This window comes from Neofelis nebulosa, chromosome 7 (assembly GCF_028018385.1).
Source record: "Neofelis nebulosa isolate mNeoNeb1 chromosome 7, mNeoNeb1.pri, whole genome shotgun sequence".
Classification (NCBI taxonomy): Eukaryota; Metazoa; Chordata; class Mammalia; order Carnivora; family Felidae; genus Neofelis; species Neofelis nebulosa.
Window position 1 is genome coordinate 71,986,749 of NC_080788.1, and position 23,768 is coordinate 72,010,516.

At 37.7% G+C, this 23,768-nt stretch overlaps 3 protein-coding genes across 3 annotated transcripts; all 3 read left to right on the top strand.

Moving 5' to 3' along the window:
* Window positions 1–9,456: 9,456 nt before the first annotated feature.
* LOC131518205 (olfactory receptor 11H4-like) lies at window positions 9,457–10,419 on the top strand. The gene has a single exon (XM_058740798.1). It carries the CDS (start codon window positions 9,457–9,459, stop codon window positions 10,417–10,419), a length of 963 nt encoding a protein of 320 aa, XP_058596781.1.
* A 7,062-nt stretch (window positions 10,420–17,481) lies between these two features.
* Window positions 17,482–18,474, top strand: LOC131518206 (olfactory receptor 11H6). Its single transcript, XM_058740799.1, has one exon. The coding sequence runs from the start codon at window positions 17,482–17,484 to the stop codon at window positions 18,472–18,474; it is 993 nt and encodes a 330-aa protein (XP_058596782.1).
* A 3,540-nt stretch (window positions 18,475–22,014) lies between these two features.
* LOC131518208 (olfactory receptor 11H7-like) lies at window positions 22,015–22,970 on the top strand. Its single transcript, XM_058740800.1, is given in 2 exon segments — window positions 22,015–22,066; window positions 22,069–22,970. Coding segments are annotated over 2 exon segments (942 nt in total). The 5' UTR covers window positions 22,015–22,026.
* The last annotated feature ends 798 nt before the right edge of the window (window positions 22,971–23,768 follow it).

A 23,768-nucleotide genomic window follows, 5' to 3' on the forward strand; every position in this document is an offset into this window, starting at 1 on the left:
GCAAAGGTTTTCTTTTTTATTAAATGGTACACATGCAATGAGAGGGGAAGAACCAAATGCTAAGAAAGATCGTGATAAGTAGCAGGTGTGTAAGCATGGATCTGTGTCATGTGAAAGAAGTTTTAAGCATAGCTAATCATAGGGCATTGTCTTTTTGTAAGTACACCTCAGCCTACAAAATAAAAGTGCTTTAATAAAAAGCATCTTTGCTGGTAAAGAAGAAGATAAACTGTCACTATTTGCAGATGACATGATACTATTTTTAGAAAGCCCTAAAGATGGGGCGCCTGGGTGGCGCAGTCGGTTAAGCGTCCGACTTCAGCCAGGTCACGATCTCGCGGTCCGTGAGTTCGAGCCCCGCGTCAGGCTCTGGGCTGATGGCTCAGAGCCTGGAGCCTGTTTCCGATTCTGTGTCTCCCTCTCTCTCTGCCCCTCCCCCGTTCATGCTCTGTCTCTCTGTCCCAAAAATAAATTAAAAATGTTGAAAAAAATTAAAAAAAAAAAAAAAAAAAAAAAAAAGCCCTAAAGAATCTACAAAAAAACTATTAGAATAAATTAAATCAGTAAATTTTCAGGACACAAAATTAATTCTGAGAAATCAATTGTGTTTCTATACATTAATAAGTGTAGACAGAAAAATTAAGGAAACAATCCCAATTATTACAGCTGCACCAAAAAGAATAAGATACCTAGGAATAAACATCACTAAGGAGGTGAAAGACCTGTACTCTGAACATTATAAAACATTCATGAAAGATATTGAAGATGACAAACAAAGTGAAAGATATTCCATGCTCATGTTTTTGAAGAAGTAATACTGCTAAAATTTCCATACAACCCAAAGCAATCTATGGATTCAATCCCTATTGAAATACCAACAGCATTTTTCACAGAACTAGAACAAATGATTTTAAAGTTTGTATGGAACCACAAAAGACTCCAAATAGCCAAAGCAATCCTAATAAAGAATAACAAAGCTGGAGGTATCACAATTCTAGATTTTGAAATATACCACAAAGCTATAGTAATTGAAACGGTATGGTACTGGCACAAAAACAGACTGTGGAAAACAGTATGGAGTTTCCTCAAAAAATTAATAATAGAAATACTATATAATATAATAATTCCAGTACTGGGTATTTACTCCAAAAAACAAAAATACTAATTCAAAAGAAACATGCATGCTTAATGTTAATTGAAGCATTATTTACAATAGCCAAGATATGGAAGCAACCTAAGCATCCATCAATAAATGAATAGATCAAGAAGACATGGTATATACATACAATGGAATATTACTCACCCATAAAAAATGAGATATTGCCATTTGTGACAATGGATGGACCTAAAGGTCCATTATTATACTATGTGAAATAAGTCAGACAAAGAAAGGCAAGTATGATATGATTTCACTTCTGTGTGGGATCTAAAAAACAAAACAAATGAATAAACGAAGAAAAAGCAGAATCAGACCTATAAATACAGAGAACAAACTGATGGTTGACAGAAGGGAGAGGGGTAGAGGGGTGGGCAAAATCTGTGAAGGGGAATGGGAGATATAGGCTTCCAGTTACGGAATGAATAATTCATGAGAATAATAAAAGGCACAGAAAAGGGAATATAGTCAAGGTATTGTAATAGCATTGAATGGTGACAAGTGGTAGCTACACTTTTGGTGAGCATAGCATAACATATTATTGACAAGCACCGAGTAATGTATAGAATTGTTAAATCACCACATTATACACCTAACATCAACATAACACTGTATGTTGACTATACTAGAATTAAATTTTTTTAAATAAAGTTGTTGAACCACTATGTTGTACCTGAAACCAATATAACATTGAGTGTCAACTATACTCAAATTTTAAAATAAATAAATAATTTTTAATTTTTTTAGAGCAAGAATATAAGTACTTAGAAAATCTTCTATAAGCCACTATATAACTAACTACTCCCAGAGATTAATGAGCTCCCCAAAACAAAATGGCTATAAAATGCAATGTAAATTAAAGCCCAAATTGAAATATTATTTAAAAAATTTTAGTAAACACAAATTTTCATAATAGAAAGATGGTTACTTCAATCTACCATCCTGATAAGAATAAAGAAAAATACTGATTTTTTTTTTAAGTAATGTCTATGCCCAACGTGGGCTTGAACTCATGACCATGAGATCAAGAATCACATGCTCTATTGACTGAGCCAGCCAGGTGCCCCTCAAAAATAAATAAAAAAATAAAACTTGAAAAAATAAAACTTGAAAATACTGACAATATGAAGAGTCAATAGGAAACTCCTAAGTCAAAAAAATTTTTGGAAGTCTGAATGGTAAGCACTGGTCACATTCAGAATGCACTTGCCCATAGATAAAATCATGATGCTTCATGGCAGTGCCTGGCTGCAGAGATGGAGATGGGAACCTAGGGCTCACATGAAGCTGGAACCCGTAGTGGTCTTAATCCTCAAGAAATTACATGGGGCGCCTGGATGGCGCAGTCGGTTGAGCGTCCGACTTCAGCCAGGTCACGATCTCGCGGTCCATGAGTTCGAGCCCCGCGTCAGGCTCTGGGCTGATGGCTCGGAGCCTGGAGCCTGTTTCCGATTCTGTCTCTCCCTTCTCTCTCTGCCCCTCCCCCGTTCATGCTCTGTCTCTCTCTGTCCCAAAAATAAATTAAAAAACGTTGAAAAAAAAATTTTTTAAAAAATAAAAAAAAAAAAAGAAATTACGGACCAGAACTAAACCTGACACCTTTCAAAAGGAAAATCAAATATCAGCCATCCCTGGAAGTTTATAGCCATGGTTCAGCTGTTGCTTGGATTTGGACTTCACATACGATATTCTCCAATTTCCCCAACATATTGCCAGCAGCTGTGGGAGAGTGGAATGGGAAGTTATTGTTTAGTGGGCATAGAGCTTCAGTTTGGGATAATGAAAAAGTTCTGGAGATGGATGTTGGTGGTGGTTGCATTACAATGGGAATGTGTGTAATGCCTCAAGACCATACACTTTAAAATGGTTAAAATGGTTATTTTTATGTTATATATATTTTACCACAATAAAAAATATTATAAAACCATCAAAAAGAGGTAATAGAGGAAAATGACATAAAAATACACGAATAATATGAAAGAAGGCAAGAAAGAAGAAACAAAGAACAGATAAGACAGATAGAAAACAGTCTTGGGACACCTGGATGGCTTGGTCGGTTGAGTGTTTTGACTTGATTTGGGCTCAGGTCATGATCCCAGAGTCATGGGATTGAACCCCAGAATCAAGCTCCATATTGAGCATGGAGACTGCTTAGGATTCTCTCTCTCTCTCTCTCTCTCTCTCTCTCTCTCTCTCTCTCTCTCTCTCCCTCTGCCCCTCTCCCCTGCTCACATTTTCTCTAAAATGAAAATTAAAATAAAATAAATAAAATAAAATAGTCTATCAGTAACTAAGGACTGGAAGCAAAAATTTGCAGATGTCAAGTATGTAAAGAAAATACTCTCCCAGAGTATAAATAATGTATGTTGTGAACATTTTCTATATTTCACAGTGAAAAAGACTTCTGAAAACAAAAAGAAATTCTCTAGAAATCCACATATAGACACCTCGCCATTGCCTTTTAGACATTATTCCTACCTTCACTCTAGGAGCCAATTTAACCCAAACTGTATGAAAACTATAGATAAAGAAAGGATGCTACACCAAGGGGTCTTGTGGGAGTCATAAACCATCCCAAGGGGAGACTGAAAACTTCATAATAATCTCTATGATGAAACTTTAGTTGTACCCTTGAGAGTCTCAATAATACATCCTATGCATTTATTTATCTGTACCCCTTCTCAAAATCTCCTCATGAAGTTTATATCTTACTTTGTTCAGCTATTCTAAAACAAAAGTAACCAATATATAAAATTCATCTATTGAATTTCCTCTGCTGAGTGAGACAAATGAAAGATCCAGGTGCTTGGGGGTGATTGAGGTCTCTCATACAGCTCTTGATGAAAATATTGATATGTCAATGGAGGTCCACACCTCAAGGATAGATTGTAGGGCTGTACTTCTTTCCACTGGCTATCCTATTGCCCAACAGAAGTACCCTAATGCTATAACTGTTTCTTTGGAGCACTTCAGGAAGGGAAGAAAGGGAGTGTCAGAAGTTAATTTTGTCTATCCCAGGATTCTCAAGGTCAGGTTCCCCCATTTTGATTCCACATAAAGGAAAGAGAGGAATCAATAAGAAGATATCAACTCAGAGTTCACTCCCAGCTTTCTCCACACTTAGACCTATCATGAAGGGTAAGTAACTTTTCTGTCTAGGCATCATTGCACTTTTTCTAAGACATCCATAAATGGAATTCTAGCTCCAGTAAAATCCCATTTTAAAATTAATACATTTTGGCAAACTTGGGTGGGTTTCATGCCTCTGGATATGTGATTTCATCCACAATATCTCCCATAACATAATAATAAGTTATGTTACATGAACTGTTGACTCCAGTGCCCAGCTACTCAGATCTCCCTCAGCTTAACAATCCCTGAAATTTTCTTGCCTAATTATTCATAAAAGAATGCCTCATTATTCAGAAATTTGATAAATTACATAATTTTGTTTTAGAAACTGTTCAACGTTGTACTCAATAACTCATTTTCTACAATGCCCTCAATTAAATATAACTTATTCCCAGTTAGTCTTATGCACATCACAGGTAATATAATGCCCTTCCTTTAACCATTTGTCTACATCTTGAATTGTTAACACTACTATCTTTCAATGTCTTCTTCTTTTATATCAGACAAAGCTCTATGTCTTTAAGTACCAGAATATATAAGAAAGTTAATAAAATAAAAAACCTGAGCAACCAAAGAGAGCTACCCATAGCTCTGCTATGTGATGCACTGGAACCTACTGACTTTTTAACCAGTTTTTTAGGTTTATTTAATATTGGTTTTCATTTGGGTTTTTAAATGGTTATGTTAAAAAAATTATCCTAGTTACTTGGTAATCATAGTTGTTGGTAATATTATTATACTAGTATATTCCAGGAACTGTACTAGGCATACATGTTCAACAGTATTTTCACAAAAGCTCTGAAAAATAGGTGCTGCCTCACTTAAGAGCATACAGTACGTCATATGGTTTTTGATCCCAAATCAATCCAGATGTTATCATTTATTTTCCTCTAACTACAGTTATATAAGAGGACCACTGAGTTATGTATTACTGGACTGAGCCAATCAGTTGTGAACCTGATCCAGCTATGGTATGTCACCACATAGCTATTGTCAGAGTGGGTGATCTCGTCCTCACCAAAGCAGCTGCTTTCCTCCTAAAAATACATTCCTAGTCCATCAGAGAGGCTCATTTTTTCTTTCTAGGTTATATGTACAGCAGCTCCACTCCACGACTGGACCATCCAAACAAAGAAAGCGTTTACATTGATCTATGCGCCCAAGACAGATTTGAAAAACATTTGGTAGGGAAAATCAACAGGATATGGTGATTGACAGCCTATGAGAAGTGACAGAATTAGAAAGTGCCTGGAATGATTCTCAAGTTTTTCGCTTTAGCAAATGCCAAGAGTGGAGCCATTCACCAAGAAATGTACAAAAGGGACAGGAAACTCTTAGAAAGAAACAGATGAAATAAGAGGTATTAAGCAGAATGGTGATTATAGATTTGAAAATATAAAAAAGGGTAAATAACTAAGGAGGCTTATATTTAGAATGAACACTCAAACATGACAGAGACATGAGGCAAGAAGGGATTAATGGGCCACTGGTTTAAACACGACCTTGCTACAAGTCACATAAGACTCTGTCCAATGATGTTCAGATTGGACGCTCAGTGATAGCCCATAAATTCAGTAGATGAGCTTTTTTGTGATAGGACTGGCAAGACCAAAATTTACCCAACCACTAATTCATTCAATAAATGCCTACTATGCACCAGAAACTCAATCAACTGAGAATATAAAGATAAATTAACATCATTACTTAATTATAAAAGTTGTCAAGCTAGAGGGAAACATAAATACATGATTTAGTCATTATGCACATGCTCTAGTAGAGACATCCATAACATGCTATAGAAATATTAAGCAGAAATTTATCTTATAGGTAAAGACAGAGAAACTCAAATATCATATGATTTCACTTCTATGCAGAATCTAAAAAACAGAATGAATAAACAAACAAAAAGCAGAATCAGACCTATAAATGCAGAGAACAAATTCATGGCTATTAGAGGGGAGGGAGGTGGAAAGATAGGGCAAATAAGTGAAGGGGAATGGAAGATACAGTATTCCAATTAAGGAATAAGTCATGGGAATAAAAGTTACAGCACAGGCAATATACTCAAAGGTATTGCAACAGCATTGTACAGTGACACATGATAGCTACACTTGTGGTGAGCATAGCTTAACATATAAAGTTGGTGAATCACTATACTATACACCTGAAATTAATGTAACATTGTTACACTCAAAGAAAAAATTATTTTTGTTTTTAAATAGTTTTGGGGTGTCTGTGTGGCTCAGTAGGTTGAGCGTCTGACTCTTGATCTTGGCTCAGGTCATGATCTCATGGTTCATGAGCTTGAACCCTGCGTTGGGCTGTGCACTAACAGTGCGGAGCCTGCTTGGATTTTCTCCTTCTCCCTCTCTGCCCCTCCCCAGCTCATGCTTTCCCTCAAAATAAATAAACTTAAATAATAAATAAATAAATACATAAATACATAAATAAGTTCTGACTTGATGACTTTAGTAAATATCAAAAAGATATCTAGAAATCTTCATCATCAAAAACTAGGATGTAATAAATTGATTAGTCTATTAATTTTTTAATCATTATAAGTTCACTTTATGGGTCAAGTATCTTAAGATATGTGTTTAAGAATATTGATAAAGTGCTTATTATAATATAAAACATTGATCATCTAAATCTATCACAAGGGAGTTGATTAAATCTATGGAAAACAATGCAGCCATTGAACTGATGATATAGAGCTATAATATGTATTTTTAAATTTCAATTGTAGTTGGAGTATATATTAGTTTCAGGTGTACAACATAGTGATTTGACAGTTACCTACATTACAAAATGCTTACCACCATATGGGGCCCCTGGGTGTCTCAGTTGGTTAAGTGTCTGACTTTGGCTCAGGTCATAATCTCACAGTTCATGGGTCCAAGCCCTCCATCAGGCTCTGTGCTGACAGCTCAGAGCCTAGAGCCTGCCTCAGATTCTGTGTCTCCCTCTCGCTCTCTGCCCCTCCCCCACTCACACTCTGTCTCTCTCTCTCTCTCTCAAAAATAAACATTAAAAAAAACTTTTTTAATGCTCATCACCATAAAAATAGTTACTGTCTGGCACCATACAATGTTATTACAATATTATTGACTACATTCCCTATGCTGTACTTTTCACCCTGTGAAAAGTCATTTTATAACTGGAAATTTGTGCCTCTTAATTCTCTTTATTTATTTCCCCTACACCCCCAACCCCCTCCACACTGGCAACCATCAGTTTGTTGTCTATATTTATGAGTCTGTTTCTATATTTTTGTTGTTCATTTTGGTTTTAGATTCCACATACAAGTGAAATCATATGGTGTTTGTCTTACTCTGTATGACTTACTTCATTTAGCATAATACCCTCTAGGTTCATCCATGTTGTCTCAAATGGCAAGATTTTAATTTTTTTATGGCTGAGTAATATTCCACTGTGCATATAAACCACATCTTTTTTATCCATTCATCTACTGATGGACACTTACGTTGCCTTCATATATTGGCTGTTATAAATAATGATGCAATAAATATAGGCATGCATATACCTTTTCAAATTAATGTTTCCATTGTCTTAAGGTAAATACCCAGAAGTGGAATTACTGGATCATATGGAGTAGAGCTTTATTTTTAAAATGGAAAAAATACTAAAGTATATTAAGTCTTAAAAACATGCTATAAACAGCCTATTTTGAAAAATCCCATTTTAATTTTTAAAGAAAAGAAGTATGCAATTCTTCAAAGAGTTAAAATTTGCTTATTCTAAGAAGTGGGATTGTTTTGGGGGTTTTTTGGTTTGTTTCTATATTTTTCATGCTCTTAATTATTAAAAAATAAGAGTTTTTCATTTTGAAAGTAAATTTTATTTGGGTAAGGCAAATGTATATAAATGTATTTATAGCATCTGTAGCATTAGTAAACTGAAATGACAATACATAAGCATTTTACATTGTTTGAAATGTATTGAATAACTTAATGTTTGAAAATATCCTTGCATTTGGAGAAATCTTATTTAATATTTTTACATAAGGTTTGTGTATAACCAAAATGGCATAAAATATCATTTGTGTTCAGCAAGAAGAATTAATCTTTTGCAACATTTAGAGCTACGTTATGTTTGTTTGTCTATTTGACTTTTGATAATTAACCTTTCCCAGTTTGTGAAGATTCTGAGTTTCCTGCATGTGAGCAGGGGAGATTGCAATCAGTAATGTTGAAACTCATCATCTGTGATATGTAGACAGCATAAGAATGAATCCTTCCAAGTAGCTGAACCATATATTTTGAAATAAATACTTACTTTAACAAATACGTTACTTTAATGAGAGATTTATGGTAAATTATTCAAAACACTGCACTTGTTTAAAATAGTGAAGATTCAATTGACTAATTAGGGGAGGGGTTTTTTTTATGCTTTCTTAAAATTATTTTTCAAGAGAGAGAGAGAGAGACAGAGTGTGGGGTGGAGGGAGGGGCAGGGCAGAGAGAGCAAGAGAGAATCTGAAGCAGGCTCCAGGCTCTGAGATGGCAACATATAGCTCATCGCAGGGCTCGAACCCATGGACAGGGAGACCATGACCTGAGCTGAAGTCTTCAAAAAAAATATTACTATGACCCCTCCTCTTGGTTTTTATGCTAAAATGTATAATTCATTAATATGTTATAAGAGAAAATTATTCTGATGTGAAAAGCTCAGCATAATGGACATTCACAGCCCTAGGATATCTGAGATACCAAGTACTTTCTACTTAGTGAGAGATGTCAAAAAAGAAAAAAAAAGTTATCACAGTCCTAATTCTTGGCTAAAAAATTAACACAGACTAAAAGCTGTTCTATCAGCTTTTTTAACTATGGGTGGGGAAAAAATACAAACACTTTACTGCATTTAACAGTGGGTAATACTCCGAGTTTCCAAAATCTCAAAGGTAAGATAGTATTTTCCTTCCAAACCTAACCCCACTGATAGTGAAAATTTAAATAATGTAAATCATTCCATTGTTATGAACCTAAGTTTATTGTAATTTGGGATAGTCAGAATTATTGATTGGTTACTTTTAAATAAGATCTGACGAGTTAGTGGATGAGTTATTACAAACTAATTGCCAAATAGCCAACACACACACCTTGCATAGGTTTCCTACCAGTTTTCCAGGAAACAAAATATCTTGTATAATGGTGTTTTCTGTCTCCTCTACAGCCCTGGAATTTATGAACAGTTCAGAGACAAGCACTGTGACTGAGTTTGTCCTCCTAGGCTTCCCTGGTTGTCAGGAGTTGCAAAGTTTCCTTTTCTCACTGTTCTTGGGGATCTATATATTTACCATAATGGGAAATGGGATTATTGTCTGTGCTGTGAGGTTGGACCAACGGCTCCATACCCCAATGTATATTCTCCTAGGCAATTTTGCTTTCCTTGAAATCTTGTACATTACCTCCACTGTGCCCAGTATGCTAGTCAATTTCCTCTCAGAAACAAAAACCATCTCTTTCGTTGGCTGTTTCCTCCAGTTATATTTTTTTACTTCCCTTGGTACAACTGAGGCATATTTCCTCTGCATCATGGCATATGATCGGTACCTCGCTATCTGCCACCCACTGCACTACTCAACCACCATGACCCAACAACTCTGCTACATCTTGATGTCTCTTTGCTGGGTGTTGGGGTTCCTTAGTTACTCTGTCTCCACTATACAGCTCTCTCAATTGCCTTTCTGTGGACCCAACACCATTGACCACTTTATGTGTGACATGGACCCACTGATGGCTCTGTCCTGTGCTACAGCTCCAGTCATGGAGATCATCTTCTATGTCCTGAACTCCCTCATCATCATCCTCACACTTCTGTATATTCTTGGCTCCTATACTCTTTTACTGATAGCTGTGTTAAAAGTGCCTTCAGCTGCTGGCCTGCGGAAGGCCTTTTCCACCTGCGGATCACATCTGACAGTGGTATGCTTATTCTTTGGAGCCCTTTTGGCAATGTATGTGAGTCCCACAGCTGATAACCCAGCTGAAATTCAGAAGATTTTGACTTTGTTCTACTCCGTGGTGACTCCCTTCTTAAACCCTCTGATTTACAGTTTACGAAACAAGGACATGAAGGCTGCACTGAAGAAAATCCTGAGGATAGAATGAACGTAAACTAGTCTACATGAGATCAAGCAAACCAATGTCCAGACATAAGAAATTAATTAAGAACTTGATTTACTGTTGCCAGTTCTCCAATGCACACTTCAAAAAACATTTCTCAGTGAGAATGCTTTATTCTTCAACCAACCTGGTAGAGTTAAAGCATAACTGATTCATTTACATTGCAAATGTAACAATATTTCCAACATGGATAACTCCAGTAGATAGTGATATGAGGGCATCATACTGTGCTATTGTATACTGTGTAGTTTTGGTTATTTGGAGATGGTGGTGGAAGGTAGAACAAGGGCAGTTATCCCAGGTACACATCATTGCTGTATTCAAAGCATTAAGACAGATGAATATTTTTTAAAGTGAATAAAGAATTTAGGGGCGCCTGGGTGGCGCAGTCGGTTAAGCGGCCGACTTCAGCCAGGTCACGATCTCGCGGTCCGTGAGTTCGAGCCCCGCGTCGGGCTCTGTGCTGACAGCTCGGAGCCTGGAGCCTGTTTCGGATTCTGTGTCTCCCTCTCTCTCTGCCCCTCCCCCGTTCATGCTTTGTCTCTCTCTGTCCCAAAAATAAATAAAAAACGTTGAAAAAAAAAATTAAAGTGAATAAAGAATCTAATTTAAATGACTAATGGATACATACTTAAGGGATTTAATAACAATGCCTTCCTTATCCCTTGGGTCTGCATGGTTGAGAATCTTCCAGGTTAGGGATAGACTGAAAGTTTCATGCTTATATAAGAAATACGTGTCCTAACATCAGATAAAATTGTAATAATTCTTTCAAGAAAGAGTTTGTTAGTATTTATTATGTTCTTGGCACTCTTTTAAGTACCAGAGATACACCATGACCAAAATGTTCAAAACCCGTATCCACATAGTTTACTTTCTAGTGGGGACAGACAATTTAAAAAATAAGTAAAATATATAGGATGTCAAAGCATGATAAGCACTTTGGAGAAAGTGGGATGAGGACAGGAAGTGTGGAAGAAGGAGCTGAAATTTTAACTAGGATGATCATCAGAGAAGGCCACATGAAGAAGGCAGTATTTAAGCAAAAGCTTGAGTAGATGAAGAAATGAGCCACACAGACAGCTGAGGCCAGAGCATTCCAGGCAGAGGGAAACAAGTTCTCAATAAGATCCCAAGGCAGAATTATGTTCAAGTAACAGCAAGGAGGTTGGTTTGGCTGAAGTAGAGAAATTAAGGGGGAAATTTTTGGAGATAAAGTCAAAGAGAATGATCAAAGGGCCAAATTGTGCAGGACCCTGTACACCATAGTAAGAACTTTTAATTCCATGTGATATGGGAAGCCTTTGGAGATTTTTGAACAGAGGAGCAACATTACCCCATTTATATTATGAAAATTTTGTTGACAATAGACTAGAGAGAGGCATGGCCATTTTAAAGCTCTTATTTCCAGTTAAATTAAAAAAAAAAAGTTTGTTTCCTTTCAAAGGAATTTGTATCTGTAATCTGTCCTTAAGGATACATAGTTGGGGATGGGGAAAAGCCAGGGAGCTCATTTGCTCAAAATGAATGGAAAGTTCTCCTAGATTCTAAAAAAGGACATTCTAACTCTGGAATGATGTTTTTGTGACAATCTTAAGAGATAATGTAGGGGAGAGCTTGGGGAGATGGCAGAATAAGAAGGCCCTGACCTCATCTCATTCCACACTTCCAAGTAAATATCATAAATACCCAAGTCAATAAACCAGAGAGCAATCCAAAGACCAGCAGAACAAACTCCACAACTAAATATAGAGGAGCTGCACCTGAAAGATCATGAAAGTCAGAAAGGCAGAGGAAGGATCCCTGTAGGAGGGAGGTAGCTGCACAAATGGAGAGGGCAGAGAAATGGGCCCTCATCTCAGGGAGCTCACACAGAGAAGATTAATCCCAGTAATGTTTAGCTTTGAAAACCAGAAGGACTGAATTCTGAGTTTGTAAAACCAGTGGAACTTGAAGCCTGGAGCTTTAAAACTCAGCTGACTCAGCACTAGGTGATGTGCCACGCTTAATGAGAGAGCAGCCTGCACAGAAAGACAACATAGAAAATGGCAGTTACCACAATGAGGGTCAGGGGGAGGGGGAAAATGGGAGACAAATATGTCCATACTGATTTAGGAGCATGTTGGGGGACTCCTTGGAAAAGAAGGGAGCTGGCAGGTGGGCGGTGTGAAGAGGTGAACTGGGGGAGAGAGAAGCCCCACAGGGTAGGCAGCTGTTTTTGCAGAGACAGGATAGAGGAAGGGGGGGGGGCGGTGTGTGACACATCAAGTGAGTAGAGGAAAAGCACTCCCCCTGAAAGTAGCTGGAGAGAAAGAGAAAGAGTGGAAACACAAGGGACTGAACAAAAAAATCTGTTCCCCAAACCACTGACAGGTAGAAAAGAGAGGGTTTCAATACCATTAGGACTCTATAAACAGGGGATCACAGAGTCAGAAATTCTAGACCTCAATACCTGGCATTGATCTGGTGGGGATGAAGGGAGAATTCCCAGAAGCAGGCAGAGAGGTCCAAGGGGTCCGTGGGACACATGGGGAGAAGTGGTTCCCTGTTTGGAGGACAAACAGTGGCTCCACCCCCCAGGGGACTCCAGAGAACAGCCACATTTGCTAGTATTGGAACAAAGATGCCAGAGTGCGGTGAAACCTGGCGCCAGCTGTGTGTTGTGATTCGCCATAATCTCTGAACCTCTTCTGGCGCAAGCCAGCACCTGGTCACAATCTCTGAACCTCTGCCACAGTGCAATCCAATGGACGTTCTCTGGGGCAAGTCAGCACCCAGCCCTTGCTCAGCAAGACCCTCCCCCAGAGGGTTGGAGCGGGTCCAAGCCACAGGGTTCTTAGAAGTGAGGGGTTTGGAAACACAGCCCCATCTGAGTTAAAATTTAGGAGGGAGGTGCTGCCTGTCAGGCTGATGGCTTGGACAGGGACAGTGTAGAAGCAGGAAGGGGGCAGAAGCCTAAGACAAAGGAGGGGTGCTTGATTGCAGGTCGGTGAGAGCGCAGAGTTCCTGTGCCAGAAATTAGGAAGCTGGGTGATTCCATATTCACCTCTCCCATGCATGGCATACTTGCACTTGCTGCCTACACTGATCCACCCCCAAATTGAGTATAGACAAATACTTATATCTGTATTTGTTATATCTATATCTATACAAATATAGATCTACAAATATCTTATATCTATACAAATATCAGTATAGAGAAATAATTTTTTTTTAATTTAAGTGCTTAGAAGTTTGGCACCAAGAATAAAGCAAGTATATTTGGGAAAAATCTCTTTCCCCACCAACACACACACTCTTTTCTCCCCTATTAACCTGTGCCACTCGCTGCTCTCCTCCACTTCATCCCCCAGGTAGATCAGTTCCTTAGAGGAAGGAATCTCCACCAAGAGGACAATTTTCCCTCCCTCTCTTGGATATTTATTCTGACCTCTGTGTCTATTTCAAACCACTGGGAGAAATATAAACAAATATAGGACAAGAGATACATAAACAGAGAACTAGATGCCTCCCAATGAACATTCTGGGGAACTATGACTTCTGTTCAGGAGGGACATGTAAATTCTTAGTAATTACTGGCATGAAAAATACAGTTCATTTGGTTCAGAATACTAAAGGAAGGAAGTCTCTGGGGCCACAAATGCTGCTCTCCACCCATGAAAGTTTTAGATTGTTAAATGAGGACACTCTTGTGGCTGGAGTTTCCCCTTGCGTCTTCCTCTTGGAGTCAGAAACGCCATCAGGTATGTAAGGAAAGTCTGCCTACATCAGTGCTTCACTGCTCCTAGATACCCACGGTTGTCAGATGCTAAGAACGTGCTGATTCATCTACAAATCCATTCATTCTTTGTTCCTTTGTTCTTTGTAAGAACATGTTAGGCCCTGCAGTTCTCTTCTCCCAACACATGGGGTAATAGATTTCACATGAAGGATTCACTGGTATCACAGAGTTCCACTCTACAACTCACTTAGGAAAAATGGGGCTCAGATGTCTTGGATATTTGGGGGGGAGGGGGGAGGAATTAAATCTTCTTCAGTTACAATGTAGCCTGAGTCTTCTACCACTTTGTTTCTAATATTGGTCAGTAAATTTTGGTTGACAAATATCCTTTGGCAAGGGCAACTAAAATAGGATGTTATTTTTCAGAGTTGTTGGCAAGGGACAAGTGGAAAGTGGAAACTGAGAAAGTAATAAAGCAGACTCTCTTGTCCTTTAGATTTACCAAACTTATCAAATTACCACATTTATGGATTAATCTTAAAAATATAAATATTTAAAGGAAAAAGAACCCCTGCACTTATAATTTTTAAAATGCTCTTCTCTGGGCAAGCGACTTAAATTTCAAGCAAGTAGCTGGTGTTATGGAGGAGGAGCTGGTTTCCTTATCACTTCATATAGAATGGATTGTCCATGTTCTTTGTTGTTCCTCTTCTCTCTGTTCATTTGTTGCATCACTTGAGGTGAACAGAAAGCTGAAGGAAGTGGATTTAAATTCACCCTTTGAGCTACTAACAGATGCGTTGTGAAGGTAAAGGAAGCAGAAATGGATGGATGCAGTGAGTTTCAAATTATTTGTGAAATTCATTTATCCTTCTTTTTCTGATCCTGTATTCCACAGATAACTAAAGTTTCAATGTAGCACAAATTTTAAAAGGTCCTGGACATCCTGAAGTCAGATAACCAGGAAGGAGTTAAGACTTATGAGTTTGGGTTCCAACTCAAAATCATGAACTGGAATTATATTTCTTTTCTTGGTGCCAAGAACTACCTGGCCTATGAATAGAGTAAGTCAATTCATGTCTCATATCTCTATTTTCTCGTGAAGCAAAAAGTATCTCATTTATGTCAAATAGAGTCAGCAATCATGCTCCTACCCTCACTACATAGATTTATCTAAGTTATTATGAACTGGAATAAATATTTTTTTCAGGCCCACGGCATATAATTAGATATGTGCTATGAAACACACAGTTCAAGACACTACAGAGGTAGGTGGCAGTCTTGATTGCTTTTATAAGTCATAAGTTCCAAAAGGGGAGGAATTTTATTCGTCATGTTTACTATTGTACCCCAGAACTTAGTACGCTGCTAGGAATATAATCAATAGTGAATAAATGTTTGTTAAATGCCCAAATGAATAAGTAAATGGGTAATATGCTACAATTTAAATTTGACATTCAACTTTTTTTTTTATAAGCCCAGTAACTATTTTCTGATCAAAAATGACAGCATGCGGTCTGGAAAACATAGGTATAGTTATGGAAAATATATGTGAAATTACAAATCTCCTGGAAATGTTTATACATATGGTCACAATTATAGTCCATTGAACTAGCTTGCTTGGAAAAATTTTAACTTCCATAAAAATAATATTTATTATGCAGTCCTTTTCATCATTCTAAAACATTGTTAATCAATACAAATATCCAAAGTTACCTTGACAGTAAAACATTTACCTTCTGAGTTTGCTCCAGGTTTGATCAAATACTGAGAAGCCAGCTTCATGCTCTCTGAAGATTATATAAATGGCATAAGGATGCAATTTTGTGAGTATCTTAATAGTGACATTAATAAATAATGTGGTTGGGGTGCCTGGGTGGCTCTGTCAGGTAAGCGTCCAAATCTTGATTTCAGCTCAGGTCATGACCTCATGGTTTTTGAGTCTGAACCCTGCATAAGGCTCTGCACTGATAGTGCTTGGGATTCTCTCCCTGTCTCTCTCTCTCCCCCTCTCTCTCTCTCTCCCTCTCTCTCTCTCTCCCCCTCAAAATAAACTTAAATAAACAAATAAATAAATTGATCAATTATCCTATGTTGGTTGTCAATATATTACTAAATTTAAAATACTGGTGGTGGTTTACCCAGCCAAATATATTGAACTTTAACAAGAAAACTTTAGGACATAGACATAAGCCTGGACAAATAGTTCTAGAAAGGTTGCTACCAATATCCAAGTTTATAGTCATATCTCAACTCCTAATTCATCCAATATGAGGAAGATTTTTCTGGTCTTGACATATCCTAAGGTAACCTTTCTATTTCTATTCATTATTTAATTTAGGTAAAAGCAAGATGATGAATGGAAAGTTATGGTGCTTAGGGTTTAATTCATAGCAAAAAATGAAGAAACATGGTGTTATATACTAGAAAAATTTGGCATACCCAGCTGTAAGTTATCTCAAGAGCCTAGCCATGATGTAGAATAGTGCAGCTTAGGGGAAAACAAGCCAGGATAAATGTTGGCATCCAAAAGAAAGTAATGTATAGGGGACATAACAGCTTCCATTTGTTATATGAGCCTCCAACCATCACCATAATGGAAGAGGAATGAGACTTACTTTGTATAGCTTTGGCAGAGTCCCAGGATCAATGCACAGAAGTAATAAAGGAGACATATTTTGTTCAAGACAAAGTACTTTGAGAGAGCCAGAGATCCTCAACAGGAAATGAGCTAAATTGTTCTACAAATCCAGATGCCCCCTAGCAGAATGTGGCCTAGAGAGGGCTACTCAGATGATTTTCACACCATTTTACAGAATCCTGAGGTTTCTAGATCACCTCCCTCAGAGCAGCAAAAGCAAAGGGTCTCAACACTCTCACCACACAGTTCCATTTATCTGCTTTTTATTGGACTTCTGTGTATGAAACTCCAAGAAGAAAATTTATTGCTTCAGATTTATATTCAATTTTGTTTCAAAGTAAAGGAATGTATCCAAAATCTATACTTACATGTAGAATATCTAAGAGGTAATGATTTTAACGTGAAAGATAAAATATTACTGAGACTCAGAGTTATAGGAATATTTGAAAAGAAGTGAGGTTCGTTCCAAACCAATCTTCAAATGGCCAGAGTATCTAGGAGTTACTGGCTTTGCACATTTAAGTAAACCCCTTAAATTTCTCTGAACTTCAGTTTCCTTATCTATAAAAGAGAGGGATGAAGCACACCTCCCTACAGCTCAAAGGGTCATTTGGAAGGTCAAATGAGATAATTTATGTAAAAATACTTTGTACATTTACAAGTGAATTGTTAGCAAAACCCACAAATGTTCATTGTTATTCACTCCTTGGTTACTTCTGTTTCTCTAACAGCTTTGGAATCTGGGAACGCAACAATGCATTTTGTGACTGAGTTTGTCCTCCTGGGTTTTCCTGGTCAAAGGGAGATGCAGAACTTTTTCTTCTCATTAATCCTTGTGGTCTATCTCCTCACTCTGCTGGGGAATGGGGTTATTGTCTATGTAGTGAAATGGGACAAGCGGCTTCACACATCCATGTACATCCTCTTGGGAAACTTTGCCTTCCTAGAGATCTGGTACATCTCCTCCACTGTCCCAAACATGCTGGTCACCATCCTCTCTGAGACCAAGACCATCTCCTTCACTGGATGCTTCCTCCAATTTTACTTCTTTTTCTCACTGGGTACAACAGAGTGTTTCTTCTTATCAGTTATGGCTTATGATCGGTACCTCGCCATCTGTCGCCCACTACATTACCCTTCCATCATGACTGGGAAGCTCTGTGTGATCCTGGTCTGCATTTGCTGGGTGAGTGGATTTCTCTGCTATCCAATCCCCATTGTCCTCATCTCCCAACTTCCCTTCTGTGGACCTAACATCATTGACCACTTCGTGTGTGACCCAGGCCCATTGTTCGCACTGGCCTGCATCCCTGCTCCTTCCACTGAGCTTATCTGCTATACCTTCAACTCAGTGATTATCTTTGGGCCCTTCCTTTCCATCTTGGGATCTTACACTCTGGTACTCAGAGCTGTGCTTCGTATTCCTTCTGGTGCTGGTCAAACTAAAGCTTTCTCCACATGTGGGTCACACCTAATGGTGGTATCTCTATTCTATGGAACCCTTATGGTGATGTATGTGAGCCCAACATCAGGAAATCCAGCAGGAATGCAGAAGATTGTCACTTTGGTATACTCAGCAGTGACTCCACTCTTAAACCCCCTTATCTACAGTCTTCGAAATAAAGACATGAAAGATGCCCTAAAGAAACTCCTAGGACTAAGAAGTAACCCAAACTGAGATATGTTTGAGAGAGAAGCAGAATTTATCACTTCTAACCTTAATTATTTATAAAAACAATAGAGAATGGCTTCAGTAAGTCGTGTTCCAGCTCACACTTAAGTAGAGGGAGATACTTATTTTTCACGGTTACTTAGCAGTTCAAGTTCAGCTCATCAATGAAAAATGTTCAATAAAACATTTTAAATTATCTCACTTGATAATTATATTGTTATTATATATATCTTCTTTCCCTGTGATGTATCCTCATTGGTTTAATCTTAGCTGGTGGAAAGAATCACATATATGTGTACCTGGAGCCTTTCAATAGAGGGTGCAATCTTCTAAATTCGGAAAATACTCTTAAAGACAATGGACCAAGGGGCCACCACTAACAACAACAACAACAACAACAAAAAGCCCACCCAGTAACAGACATTTTCCATTGTTTAAAGCTGTCTTTCACACCGAAAACAGAATATGTTTCATACTTCTTTCACTTAGAGATAAAGTACAAACTCTCCTTCCTGCCAAGCTCTCATTCACGAGACTCCTCAATCCATTCTTCTTTCCTATTGATCCACTGTCTAAGCCCTGCACTTCACAATGATCATTCTACATGTTCTCCCAAGTGGGCATCTTTACTCTTAGTGCTTACTCCCCAAATCAGTTGTGACAACTCCACTTGTAATATGGAATAACAATGTCCTAAGCATATTTTTACGCCTCTCAGAAGGCTATAGTGCAACATCTGAGTCAGGAAAGCATTAAGAGAAAATTATACCAAGAACAAATTCCATCTTTGTGCCCAAACCCCATGCTGAAACAGGAAAGCCATTAGCTGAAAGGCCAATGTACTTAAAATGAAAGTACCCCCTTTTAGTTATGGCCATTCGGGAAATAAAATTAGGTGTGCCAGGAAGATAGGCCTGCTGGTACTAGTTGATTAAATACTCTCACACAGTGTTTCTGAAACCCTTCACTCCTCAATCCAAACAAAGAATGTTTGGCAACAGTGGTCAGAAAACATGGGGCATTTGGGGATAATATTTCTTTGAAACTCAAAGTTTTATCTAAAAAATGATCACAAATTATACTTTCTGTTCCACAGTACATACGTATTTTGTGTAATAAAGAATTATCTTCTCTGAGTAAAACCTTTCCTTCAGGAAGATATTTAATTAGGAGCTCTGTGTATCCCATGGCATACAATCACATACCCTGTTTGAGAAATACAAACTTAAGGAGACAATGGGGTCCCCAGAGAGTCAATGTAGCACATTATCTAATAATAACTATGGACCAACCTACCAGAAATATTAATGAAACCCCCAGGCAAGAAGGAAGAAGGTCCCTAGAGAAAGTTGCAAGATCACATGAAGAGATACCTGAGAATTCTCAACAATGGCCAAAATGGCACATAAACTAAGACCAGCACATAGTTTCAGCACACTCTGTAGGAAACACACCACTAGAATCTCACAGTGCAAAGGAAGTGAAATAAGTCATGCATGAAGCTCTCACAGAGGGCTTCCACATTAAAGGCAGTGAAGGAGAGAATCTTTGTGACCTCCCTATGAACTCTCCCCAAGGTGACCTAGGAAAGCTTCACAATATATAGGAATCATCATCTCTGATGGGCATTGCTGCTATTATACACCACAGGTGGGCCTATTCACCTATATATTTGTTCATTCAATATGCTCAAGAGATTGAGTATCAAGGATTATTGTTTACTCACAGCTCAAAAACAAAAACAAAACTCTCAGAGTATTTAGATCACCCTGGAACTTATACTCCCCCAAATAAGTACACTAAATTGTGTCAAAGTAACCCACAGATCTTCCCCATCTCAGGAAGTGTCTGGAGTACCAGGAATGGTATGACTTTCACAGGTATTTTGAACAAAACAGTGTGGAACTAGCTCCATCCACTGGGACTGAAACCAAGAGAAAACAGGGATTTGTTTTGTTTTGTTTTGTTTTGTTTTGGTCTCCTCTCTCAGTTCTCTCCTCTTTGTTCATTTCATTACTTATGTCCACCATCAGGAGAGGTGGCATTAAAAAAAAATTTTAAGGGTAAAATCATATCAGTGTGTATAACAACTAAGATTCACATAGGGTTTAATGGTGAATTTATTAGGAAATGCTTCTTATAATTATGTTGGAAACCATTTGTGAAATTCATTTACCATGCTTTCCCTAGAGCTAATAGTTTTTCTGTGAAGTCTTTTTTTAATGTAAAAAAGAGTAGCCTCCAGCTCAAACACATGCATTTTTATTTTGAGTCAACCCTTAACAAAAATTATGATCAATGCAGGTAAGTTTAGTTCTTCATAATCATCTTAATTTAAAAAATTAAAAAGAATTTATCTCCATCTTTCGATTTCCTTCTCTTCTTGGTTTCTTGTCCACAAGACTACAACCTGCTTTGACTTAACCAGTCCAATAGGAAGGTTGTGTTTGCTTCTAGATGAATAGGTTCATAGTTCACTTTATGCATTATTCATTTAGTGAACTTGCAACAGCTGTTTCATTATAAATATATTTATATCACTTAACATAATCTCACTGAATAGAAGGATTTTTCCCATTTGATTATGCTCAGTGAGTACTATAAATATTTTATATACACCACTTCTATCAAAATTATTTTTAAGCAGAATTTTCCTCTTATCAAAGAAGTATCTTGTTAAAAAATTCTGGAGATTTTAATATGTTAAAGCTATCATTGTGTTCTTTTCTCTGAATTATTTGATTCTTAAAAAGGTATCTTTGGTGATGGTGTTGTAAAGAGAATAAGGTCAAATTTTGGAATATGGGAAATAATTATTTTTGATACATCTTTGATTCTTTTCTATTATTTTGAAAATTGAGAGTATTTTTTAAATAGACTAACTCTATTTAAAAATCTTCCAAATAATAAACTTTAGGGAGAATTGTAGCAGCAGTAAGTAGAGCTTTACAAGAAAATCTCCTGGTGATTTTAATTTTCTTCTCCAATACATTGTATCTGTTATATTCATCTTTAATAACATAGATTTAAATGCATATGAAGCATAACTTATCACATGAAATTAATCATTATGGAGTGAATTATAGTGACTTTTTATTGACAAAAACAAAGGAATAAATACCAAATTGTAAGCGAGCTTTAATGCAATATAAACATCTTTAAATAGGAAGTAGCTGTAATAATTTGTTATCTGAATATCTGAACATTTTGAAATGAATAGCACTAACTGCTATATATGAACAGTTTTCACTGAAAAAAAAATTAAACATAAGACAAACCATTTTTGCCTCTACCACAAGATTTCTTTATACCTAAAAAAGATTAAATTTAACTGATTTTGCCCACTGATAAAGAAAGTTCAAGTAGCTTAGAATTGTACACTTACAAAAAATCAGGGCCAAAGAGCTCACTCAGAATAGAGCAGGACTTATTCAAAACCTGTTTTAGAATATTCAGTACATTTTCCTGCATCAAACTGCCTATCGTAAGAAAAGTTTCAAATGACTCAGCAGAAAAGTGACTTGTCATTATCTGTCTTCTCTCCACAGTCTGGGGGCCATGAATAAGTCAGGGATATCTACTGTGACACAGTTTGTCTTGTTGGTTTTCCTGGTCCCTGGAAAATACAGATCATCATTTTCTCAATGGTTTTGTTGGTCTACATCTTGACTCTGACTGGGAATATGGCCATCATTTGTGCAGTGAGGTGGGACCATCGACTCCATACACCTATGTATGTGCTCCTGGCCAACTTCTCCTTTCTAGAGATCTGGTATGTGACCTGCACAGTCCCCAACATGCTGGTGAATTTTCTTTCCAAAACTAAGACCATATCATTCTCTGGCTGCTTCACTCAATTCTACTTCTTCTTTTCCCTGGGCACAACTGAGTGCTTCTTCCTCTGTGTCATGGCCTATGATCGGTACCTGGCCATCTGCCGTCCACTGCACTATCCCTCCATTATGACCGGGAAGCTCTGTGTCATTCTGGTGTGTCTTTGTTGGCTCATTGGTTTCCTTGGACATGCAATTACTATTTTCTTCATTTCTCAACTACCCTTTTGTGGTCCCAACATTATTGATCACTTCCTGTGTGATGTGGACCCACTGATGGCATTGTCCTGTGCCCCCACACCAATCATAGAGTATGTATTCCACTTTGTGAGCTCTCTTATCATCATTCTCACCATTTTGTACATTATTGGGTCCTATGCCTTAGTGCTCAGAGCTGTGCTTCAGGTTCCTTCTTCAGCTGGGCGGCAAAAGGCCTTCTCTACCTGTGGATCCCACTTAGTTGTGGTGTCTCTATTCTATGGAACCATAATGGTGATGTATGTGAGTCCTACATCTGGCAACTCAGTTGCTATGTATAAGATTATCACACTGATATACTCTGTAGTGACACCAGTCTTAAACCCCCTCATCTATAGCTTACGCAACAGGGAAATGAAATTTGCCCTCCGTCAGGTCATTTGTGGAATAAGAATCATCCAACCCTCATGAAAAGGTTTTGTGAGAAACAACGATTCTTTTTCTGAAAGTGGAACAGTAACTCTTTTCTTCCAATCCAAACTGATTTGACTTTATTCATAACCATAATGGTTCTGTGGTACAAAATAAAATTCATGTATTTAGTCATATTTGGATTTGCTTTTAGTTTCATGAATCTGTTTCCATGGAAAGAGATTGCCATCCAACACAGAGAAAAAAATAACTCTTAAAAATCTCAATATTTACCTCCAGGAAGGTTTGATTTTTTCAGTATACAATCTCTGTCCATACAACTTGGTTAAGAGATATGAATCAAATTGGTTATTTGCTTACAAGGCTGTATAGTGCTTCATTTTAAAAAATTTTTTAGTGTTTATTTATTTATTTTGAGAGAGAGAACTTGCAAGGAGAGGAGGGACAGAGAGAGAAGGAGAGAAAGAGAAACCCAAGCAGGCTCCATGCTCAGTGCAAAGCTGAACATGGGGCTTGATTCCATGATCATGAGATCATGACCTGAGCTGAAATCAAGAGTCAAATGCTCAACCAACTGAGCCACCCAGGCATATAACACATAAATGCCTTTTGCCATTTCAACTTGGACCGATCTTGAAAGGGTTTTCACCCCAAAGCACAACTTGGAGAATAAGACCACCCCAAATGTGAGTCTATATGGAGTGGGTCAGCAGAATCCAGGGATGAAAGAAGTCATAAGTAGCCAATCAATGAAGCACTACATACATCAGGTAACTACAGTTTAGGGAGCTCTGCCCCCACCAAAAAAGGAAACACTCCATGAGAGAAAAATCAACA

What these genes read in the sequence shown, in the direction of transcription:
- LOC131518206 (XM_058740799.1), top strand. Translation starts at nt 17,482, where the DNA reads ATGTTCATTGTTATTCACTCCTTGGTTACTTCTGTTTCTCTAACAGCT.
- LOC131518205 (XM_058740798.1), top strand. Translation starts at nt 9,457, where the DNA reads ATGGTGTTTTCTGTCTCCTCTACAGCCCTGGAATTTATGAACAGTTCA.